The sequence below is a fragment of the Dendronephthya gigantea genome, unplaced genomic scaffold, assembly GCF_004324835.1.
Source record: "Dendronephthya gigantea isolate DGI-Jeju-01 unplaced genomic scaffold, DenGig_1.0 000016F, whole genome shotgun sequence".
In the NCBI taxonomy this organism is placed as follows: domain Eukaryota; kingdom Metazoa; phylum Cnidaria; class Anthozoa; order Malacalcyonacea; family Nephtheidae; genus Dendronephthya; species Dendronephthya gigantea.
In genome coordinates, this window is record NW_021163026.1 from 2772753 (window position 1) to 2782081 (window position 9329).

The following is a 9329-nucleotide window of genomic DNA, read 5'->3' on the forward strand; positions in this document are numbered from 1 at the left end:
GTAATTAATTTGTTACATTCAATGTTCTGGTACTTTGCCCCGTAGTTATCGAAAGAGGAAAATGTTAACTCTTCGGAAAATTTGCCTGCATTAAACAAGATATTTCACCTCGTATTTGCAGAATAACGAAAGCTTTAAAGATTATAGAATATCCTGGTTTAATACAGTCGATCTAAATTTATTGACGATTGAAAATTATTCAACAACATGTCTGATCAAAGTGATAGCCGTCATGACACTGGAACAAGCGAGTATTCTTCTGCTTTACCAATTGGTTATGTTGATATTTTCGTATTTTCCTCGTTCCTGGGTCTCTTGTTGTATTGGTTTTTTGTAAGAAAGAAAAACCGTGAAGAAGCTGAGCTACCAGTTGTAAATGGGTAAAGTATCATGTCTATGTTTTGTGTATATATAATAGTGACTTGTCATCTTGCTCATTCATGTCCAATATTTATTAAAGTGACTCAAAATTATGGCGAGAAAGTTGATATAAATAGAACTTGTATTGCACTGCTTCACGTGTAAATATTACAAGTGGTGTAACAGATAATATATTACCATTATATTGGTTTAAGTACGTTGCCTTTTTATATTACCTCTCCCTCAGGGGCATCCCTGAGGCACAATGCTAATCTCAGTAGCCTGCCACACCAGAGAATGTTTTCTCCCATCACTGGCTGAAAACCTTGGATGGTTAATTGTAGAACTTTTAATCTGTTTTAGAAATATTAGTAAAAATGACTCCAGCTTTATTGACAAGATGAAGAAGGGGGTATGTCTTTAAAATATATCAATAAAATGCATTTTAATTTGCCTGCTAACTTTCTAATTTGTTAAGAAAACCAATTATTTTTTTTGTTTGTAGCAAAAGCAGATTGCAATATTTTATGGTTCCCAAACAGGCACTGCTGAAGAATTTGCAGGTCATTTAGCAAAGGATGCTGCAAAATATGGAATGAAAGCATCTATATTTGATCCTGAAGAATTTGAAATGGTATTCCTGAGTTTATTATAGCTTGGACATATATTACAATACACAGTTGTATGCATGGTTACAGTTTGATTTTTCACCTCAAGTTATTCCTCAATCATTTTTAGGAAGATCTTTCTCGAATGAGTGAGATAGAAAATTCATTTGCAATATTTGTCATGGCAACTTATGGTGAGGGCGATCCCACAGATAACGCTCGGGAATTTCACGAATGGTTGGAACAGGATCAAGAGGGCCTCGATTGTTTAAATTACACAGTAGGTGAATGCATGATTCGTAAATATCTTCAGCTCTTGGTTGTTACCTAGTTGTAGACACTGTGCATAACCATAACGAACAGATTACAAACAAATTACTACATTTTATTACTGGAAGAAGTATATGAGAATCATTACATTCAAACTGTTTTTGTATTCCTGCAGGTGTTTGGGTTAGGTAACAAGACATATGAAAATTACAACACTATGGGAAAATTTGTTGATAAACGTCTTGATGAGTTTGGTTGTACAAGATTATTTGAACGTGGAGAGGGTGATGATGATGCTGAGTGAGTAATTCCTGTCCCATTTACATTCAGTTTGACTTGAATTTCTGATGTTCAGGATTATAATTCTTCTATAAAATGATTTCATATGTTTGTTGTAGTATTGAGAATGATTTTCTAACATGGAAAGAAAAAATGTGGCCAGCTATTTTGGATCATTATGGCATTGATTTAGCCAGCCTAACGTGAGTTATCAATCATGTTGTATATTCTGTCTCCTGTTTTTTCACTCATCACAGCATTCCCATGTTTCAACAGGCTGTCCCAAGATCTCATTCGGCAGTATGACCTAAAGATTCACACTGATGTTCCAAAGGAAAAAATTTTCTCTGGAGAAATGGCCCGATTAAATTCGCTTCTTGATCAAAAGCCGTGAGTCAAAATCTTTTGCCGTTATAATTATATGTGTTCAGTGTGTTCTGTTTAGGTAATTCAAAAGGCCAGTTCCCATAGGTAATTTCAGGTGTGATTATATTCTTTGGGTAGATGTGTTTGAATGGATAAGTTATGGCTGTTGAGATAAAAATAGTTGTACACCCCAGCATTCATCACAAATCACTTGTTTGTATCTATCAAAAGAAAAAAATCATCCTGAAATTTAAGACAGAAATTGTGGGAAGGCTGAGAAATGTTTTGTTCATTCAATTTGTAGACCATATGATCAGAAGAATCCGTACCTGGCACCAATTTCTGTTAATCGCGAGCTTCATAAAGGTGGAGAAAGATCTTGTATGCATATTGAACTAGACATCTCACAATCAAAATTAAGGTAGATATGAATCTTAGATGGTTTTTCAAACATGGGTCTTCTTGTCCTGCGTGTTTTAATCATGATAATATGATTTTCATGTTGTTCTTGTCTTCGTTGTTTAATGATTGTAATATGATGATTCATGTTAGATACGATGCCGGCGATCACGTCGCGATTTATCCAACAAACGATCCGGAATTAGTTGAAAAAATTGGTCAACTTTTGAACATTGATTTGGATGTCGTCTTTTCTCTTGTTAATAAAGATGGTAGGTGATAATAGACTAGTTTACTATGTCTTAACATCTAGATACGGTTGGTTCGTGGAGAAAACCTCTATTAGTTATAACCATGGGCTGTTATCTTATAACCGTCCTGTTATAACGTGGACAATTCAGAAGACAAGATGTCTTAGACTGGATTGTTTATGGTTATAAACAGTCCTTTAGTCTTCCCACTAAATAGGGTCTAGTATTTCCACTGTCTCTGATTGATCAAATGTTGCTATGAGCCTATACGAACTTCGCTTGATGAACGAGTACTGACTAATGTATCAACCACACACAACAGTGTCCGTATTTTCATTTTCAGAGGAATCAAATAAAAAGAATCCATTTCCTTGTCCCACAACCTACAGAACCGCGTTACTTCACTATGTTGATATTACCAGCAAAGCGAAGGGAAATGTTCTTCAGGGATTAATAGAATATGCTGAAGACAGCAAGGAGAAAGAATTTCTTGAAAAACTAACTAAAAATGATGACGAAGGAAAGGTCTGTGCTAATCTATCAAATGAATAACATCAAACTGTCCAGAATCCTTTTAATCTTGAATTCCGCTCCAGGATGTTATTCATGCTATGTTAACAAAATTTCTTTCAATATACTCGATTTAGAAACTCCATCAAGAGTGGATAATGGACGACCACAGAACGATCATAGACGTCCTGCAAGATCTGCCCTCCCTTCGTCCTCCCGTTGATGTTTTACTTGAGTTCCTACCAAGATTACAATGTCGATATTATTCAATATCATCTTCCTCAAAAGTATGTCTCGCTGCATGTTAACCTTTTTACACTTTCGAATATATATCTGGTTACCTTAACCTACTCTTGAGCAAAGCTGAGCGACCTTATAACTTACTCTGGTTATCTTAACCTGCTCTAAAGCAACGGGTTGTTAGTCGACTGTTAGCGCTAATCCTCGGCGTTTTGCAACTGCCATCAGGACGCAAGGATGATCGTGCTCTTCACCTTTCTGTATTTTGTTTTGAATATAGCTGCATCGTTTTTCAATTCATATCACAGCCGTTGTGGTCGAATATAAGACTCGGTTAAACAGATGCATGAAGGGCGTTGCAACAACGTGGCTTGCTGATAAGAAACCAAACGGTATAGAACTGATTTAACACTGGCTAACGAGTAACTTTTTCAGTTGTAACCGAACTATAGTTTTCATTGAAATATGTTTATTTTATGTTTCATTTTTTCCAGACGAAGTTCTGCCGAAAGTTCCTCTTTTCGTTCGTAAAACTTTATTCAGACTTCCGTTCAAATCCACAACTCCTGTGATCATGATAGGGCCTGGTACTGGATACGCACCATTTCGAGGTTTCGTTCAAGAAAGACACGTCAAGAAATTGGAAGGTCAGTAAAATATTGACCTCAGATATGCGCTTTTCACACGATTTTCAAGCGTTGCAATGAAGACACAAGGTCTTGATTGTCAAATCAGGGATGAGATTTTGACAAGTATTAAAAAGAACATTTTTAGTATCATCATAACACGAAAAATATTCATGGTTCATTTTTCAAACGAGTAATTCAATTGACAGGCAAACCTGTTGGCGACACAGTGTTTTTTTGGCTGTCGACACAAAGCTGAAGATTACATTTATCAGGAAGAAATTGAACAGTATCATGCCGAAGGAACCATCTCGCATCTTTTTGTAGCGTTTTCAAGAGATCAGGTGTCTTTTCTCACAGTTTTGTTAATGTAGGATATTAATTTAGGTCTAATACTCGTGACTGCGTATTTATTTAGCCTGAGAAACGCTACGTTCAACATTTAATATCAGAAAACGGCGAAGTTGTGTGGAACGTTTTAAATAATCAAGGTCATGTTTATGTTTGTGGGTGAGTAATCGAGTAAATATTTATTAACTGTAACTTCGTTTATTGATCCAGTGTTACTGCAGGAGGAAACCTAAACTAAACTAACTTTATTTATACTGGATAGCTCTATCAGTTCTGAACTGTTCTTCCTAGAGGTCCAGTAAGGATCATCTCTTATTGATCCAGTGTTACTGCAGGAGGAAACCTAAACTAAACTAACTTTATTTATACTGGATAGCTCTATCAGTTCTAAACTGTTCTTCCTAGAGGTCCAGTAAGGATCATCTCTTATTGATCCAGTGTTACTTCAGGAGGAAACCTAAACTAAACTAACTTTATTTATACTGGATAGCTCTATCAGTTCTAAACTGTTCTTCCTAGAGGTCCAGTAAGGATCATCTCTTATTGATCCAGTGTTACTTCAGGAGGAAACCTAAACTAAACTAACTTTATTTACACTGGGTTGCTCTATATTAATAGTTCCAAGATATCTTTTTGGTGTAAACCATGCAAATACGTTGATATATATGTTCATATGATAGGGACGCTCGTCATATGGCCAAGGATGTTCACGACTCTTTGGTTGACGTTGTTCAAAAACAAGGAGAAATGAGCGAGAATGCCGCGGAAGATTTTATTAAGAAACTTCATAGTAAAGGAAAATATTCAGTTGATGTTTGGAGTTAGGAAAATATCGAATTGGTAAAATGGGAGGTAAAGCGAAAAATTAGGAATATTAGATCAGGAATCATCACATCCGCGATATGACGATATGGGATCTAACTTTGGTTCAAATGTTTTGATGGTCCGAGAAATCAGGGGGGGAGTTCATCTGTAACAATTGACTGGCTTTGGCATGGTTTTTAGCGGAATAAATTATCCAACCTACCAATTTTTAGCGATGGTCTTGTCACTAATGAATTTAATATATGACGATTTAAAACGTAGATTAATAAGAAGTTGTTACATATATAATATTACATGTATAACATACTTTGCGAATCATGCCATTGGACGTCACATGGGTCTAAATTCTTTTCGTTTCTGGTTTCTGGGAAAGGGGGGGGGAGACCTCTGTGCTAAAGGTGCCCGCTGTTCCAAGAATTTCACTGCAGGAAAGATATCACAGATCATAGTTATTGCAATTTGTGAAAGAAAAGCACAGCGCAACCAGTTGATATTGCTTTCAAGCGATAAACGGAGACAATTTCGTTTAAAAACAGGTAAAATTAAATTTTTATTGAACCGAATGAATACAGATTTATACATTCCCATTTGAGATCATTATATTCCACATAATATGCCATTACAAAATGTTACAATTTGCAAATTTTTAATAAATGCTAGGATTCAATGGCTGTTCCGGGATATCTAGATTATTTAGGTATAATATTGCTTTATAGATCTGCATTCACTTCTATCGGCAATCTGATTCAAAGTATACATATTTATTTTGCTACTTAGTTACGAGATGGTAACTAAGTTAGACCAACCTGACTGACAATAATGCTGTAATTTGACGATTGTTTTAGGATTCAAGGAAGACAAGCTATTGAAAACGTTTGTGAATTGTTGTTGGTCTCAATTATGGTTACAGCAGCTCCATTTCTGGTTAAGGTATTAGAAGAAAGCATGAAATATTTGAAAGAGAAAAATAATGTTCGTCAAAATGTCCTGCAAGTTTCAGGTGACATCATAGAGACATTCAAAATCAGAGTTGAGACACCAGAAGTATTGCTCTTGAAAATTCAAAAAACTGGTAAAATTAAGTTGTCACTTGTTCGTTCTGGGATATTTACAGCTCATATTGAGGGAACAGTCAGTCATTTAACAACGTGTGAAATGACTGAAGAGGTAGCCTATCAGAGGTCCTATCGATCTGATAAAGGTGGTTATGAGCATTCTCTAAATGTCAGCAAAGGTGATACCCTGCATATCAAAATGGAAGCTCATCATTTTGTTAGTGCAGTTGTTGGTCAAGGGTCAAGTGAAATGGAACTAAAATTGTCATATATTTAGCTAATCCTCCTGTTGTCAATTTGCAGAAAATTATTTTGATGTTCTGAACAAGGTGTGACATGATTAGTTGAGTGTGAAATTGGCTGTAAATTTTTTATCTTAATATTTCAATATATGGTCATATATTATATGTAAATATGCTTCATGGTATAAAATCATTCTTTATAGTCAATTCTTCTAACATATACAAGTTAATTGTTTGAACATTACTTCAATCATTACTTAAACACTCAATTGTAACATTTTTGTTGATCTGTCATATTCACATTGTTTTTGTCCATCACTTTCTTGTTTGAAAGTTGTGGCCACCGGGGCATCAACAACGGAGCTTTTTCACCCCATCAAAGCTTGAAGCATCAAACTCTGCACTAACTCTTGTTGCTTCAAATTCTGTGCTAACTCTTGACTGAGCTACTTTCTCCTGGTTATATGGTGCTGAAGTGACCATTGTTGGAACACCTTCAGTTTCAATTCCATTAATACTTGAGGAATCATATTCCTGCTGTCTTGTTGGAAAACCACCATCATCTAAATCTTCAGAGCCATCAAATCTGATGTACTTTCCTGGACTCTCGTCAAAACCTGTTGACGATCCTCTTTTCATGCGCTGTTTACGGTTATTCACCCAGTTTCTCACTGCGGAAATAGTCAAGTTTTGTTCAGTTGCAAACTGCTCCAATGTATCATGTGTTAGACGTGGGTTTTGTGAGAGAAATGATTCCAGTGCTTCTTTCTGTTCATCTGAGAATTTTGTTCGATTGCATTTTGGTGGAAGAGCTGGCACATCAAGACCTGTAATGAAACAAGTGCAGCTTAGCAACTGAACTGGATTATCCTTAATGCAATGCAAGCTTTTCGGTTGAACATAAACTTACCTTGTTTTATCCGAAGCAAAACTTGCAAGTTATGCTGAAGGTCACCCTCCAACCAAGCCTTCATCCGACGATATGGGACACGTCCCTCTTCGCTCATACGTTCCCATTGTTTTGGGCATCGCAAGAGATCACTGGTTGTTCCTTGGGATCGTTTGATTACATATTTTGAGAAAAGTGTTTGACTTATTTTATGTCTTTCAAGGACATCCCTCACACGTCTTGCAACATCAACTGTGTCAATTGGGTCTGATTCAGGGGGTGCTTCTATAAAAACTGATGGGGGAGAGCAAAAGCTATCTACCATTGACAGGTCAGAATGTAATTTAGATGTATCGTGTTGCGGTAAAGTTGCAGGGGTAATTGGCATGCAATGTCCATTTTGATTTGCAGAAGTGCTTCTATATTCAAGCTGAGGTAAGCTGGTGTAATACACCTCTGAGCTTTCTCGTACATTTCCTTGTGTGTTGGTTATGGCATCACCACTTGCATACACAACACTCTCTTCTGTCAGGTGTTCAAAATCTTCAGCAATAAGTGGCCGTGCGTAAAGAAGCTGCTTGACTTCAGGCTTGTGTTTTTGAAAGTCACTGAGTAGATTATCAAAGCTCGATGTTGCTACTTCATACAACTTGCCCTCTTTGATTTTCACCATTTTGATGTTGTGAAGCTTGATACAAACTGGGGATGCCATGGGTAAAGACCTGCAAAAATGAAATTTCCATATCATTTTTATTGCACCTCTGAAGAATATTTTGCACAAGGTTCTCTAATCTTTAGTTTCCTCCATTAAATAAGAGAATATTAGGAAACCCTGCACTACCCTAAAGAGAACAATGAGAAGGAAAATTTCTAAGGGAAGTTTCAAACACCACAAATAATGATTTTGAAGTGGAAACCCAGCACACGTTTCCATAAAGCGAGAGCATGTTGCGTGTTGCAAATTATTGCTGATTGCGATCATCGCTTTAAATATTATTGTTTCTATTATTGAACTCGCTAAAATTTGCTCATATGCGTGTTCTAGAAATGCTAAAACGTATGCATATTAAAACCCTTCTTTCTCGTTCAAAATCTGAGAAGTTTAAAAGCAAATCGTTTGCTAGGATTTCTCATCGGTTTGAGACGGAAAGCAGCTTTTATAATCGATATAATTTTCAGTTCAAAATTTAATCATTTTATCAAATATTTCGATATTATATCAGGCATGCCTTTTTAAATACACTGGGAATAATCAATAACCATTAGCTTACCGATCGGTTGGAAAATATCGAACAGATTTTCGGCTAAAAACTCGATGAAGCGATCACAGATTTACGCCATTGATGATTGTAAATGATAACTATCAGATCATGTGACGTGTATTGATTGATTGCATCATTAATGATAAAAACCGCTGGATTTCTGCATCAGTGGTCCACGTGCAACTTTATTATTTAATATTATTTTATTTTCAAATGATTTATTTGTTTATTTATTTATTTATGAGCACGCTACAGTTTACATCAATTACTTTTAGATTTCTAGTATTAATCTAGTACTAAATATTCACGTGGTTTACCTCCAAGCTAATTTACTTTTCGATTGTTAATGAAGGACAGTTTTAAACTTCTACAGCTATAAACTAACGTTTGAACGTAAAATTTGAAGTCAGGATTTTTCAGGAACATCACAGTAACTGGGATCATACACAAGATAGCTTCCACCATTTTTACTATTTTGGGTGTGGCGTTATTTAATGAGGAATAGAAAAGTTACTTTGTGTGGCATTCAAATGAAAACTTGTGCCCTTTGTAAAATTTCAATATGTAATAATTATTAGTATTATAATATAGAATTTCGCGCGTCTATTGTCATCACTATCTTCACTTCCGCATGTTATTCGATGGACAGTTGTAAAATCTGTCAAAATATTGACCAATGAGATCACTAATTTTATATACGTCACATCAACTCGGCTTCTGATTGGTAGTCTGAGACCTCGTGTAATGGAAACCCCGGGTTGGCCGCCATTATTGTTTTCGTACGCAGGAGGAGAAG

The 9329-nt window shown here is 35.9% G+C and overlaps 2 protein-coding genes across 2 annotated transcripts; one reads left to right on the forward strand and one right to left on the reverse strand.

The window, feature by feature from the left end:
• The first annotated feature begins 23 nt into the window (after positions 1 to 23).
• Positions 24 to 5409, forward strand: LOC114520582 (NADPH--cytochrome P450 reductase-like). The gene is given in 17 exon segments (XM_028540883.1): positions 24 to 380; positions 724 to 772; positions 866 to 994; positions 1099 to 1248; positions 1414 to 1538; positions 1637 to 1720; positions 1794 to 1907; positions 2188 to 2304; positions 2436 to 2554; positions 2877 to 3058; positions 3181 to 3330; positions 3564 to 3675; positions 3778 to 3930; positions 4119 to 4140; positions 4142 to 4253; positions 4328 to 4419; positions 4941 to 5409. Coding segments are annotated over 17 exon segments (2028 nt in total). The 5' UTR covers positions 24 to 207; the 3' UTR covers positions 5086 to 5409.
• Positions 5410 to 6733: 1324 nt separating this feature from the next.
• On the reverse strand, positions 6734 to 7921 carry LOC114520696 (homeobox protein cut-like 1). The gene is made up of 2 exons (XM_028541017.1): positions 7293 to 7921; positions 6734 to 7209 (listed from the first exon to the last, which is right to left on the reverse strand). The coding sequence occupies exons 1-2, from the start codon at positions 7657 to 7659 to the stop codon at positions 6734 to 6736; spliced, it is 843 nt and encodes a 280-aa protein (XP_028396818.1). The 5' UTR covers positions 7660 to 7921.
• Between the last annotated feature and the right edge of the window lie 1408 nt (positions 7922 to 9329).

What these genes read in the sequence shown, in the direction of transcription:
- LOC114520696 (XM_028541017.1), bottom strand. Translation starts at nt 7,659, where the DNA reads ATGCCAATTACCCCTGCAACTTTACCGCAACACGATACATCTAAATTA. An exon ending in TTTGCTTCGGATAAAACAAG is followed by an intron (nt 7,210 to 7,292) that starts GTAAGTTTATGT and finishes GTTTCATTACAG; the next exon opens with GTCTTGATGTGCCAGCTCTT.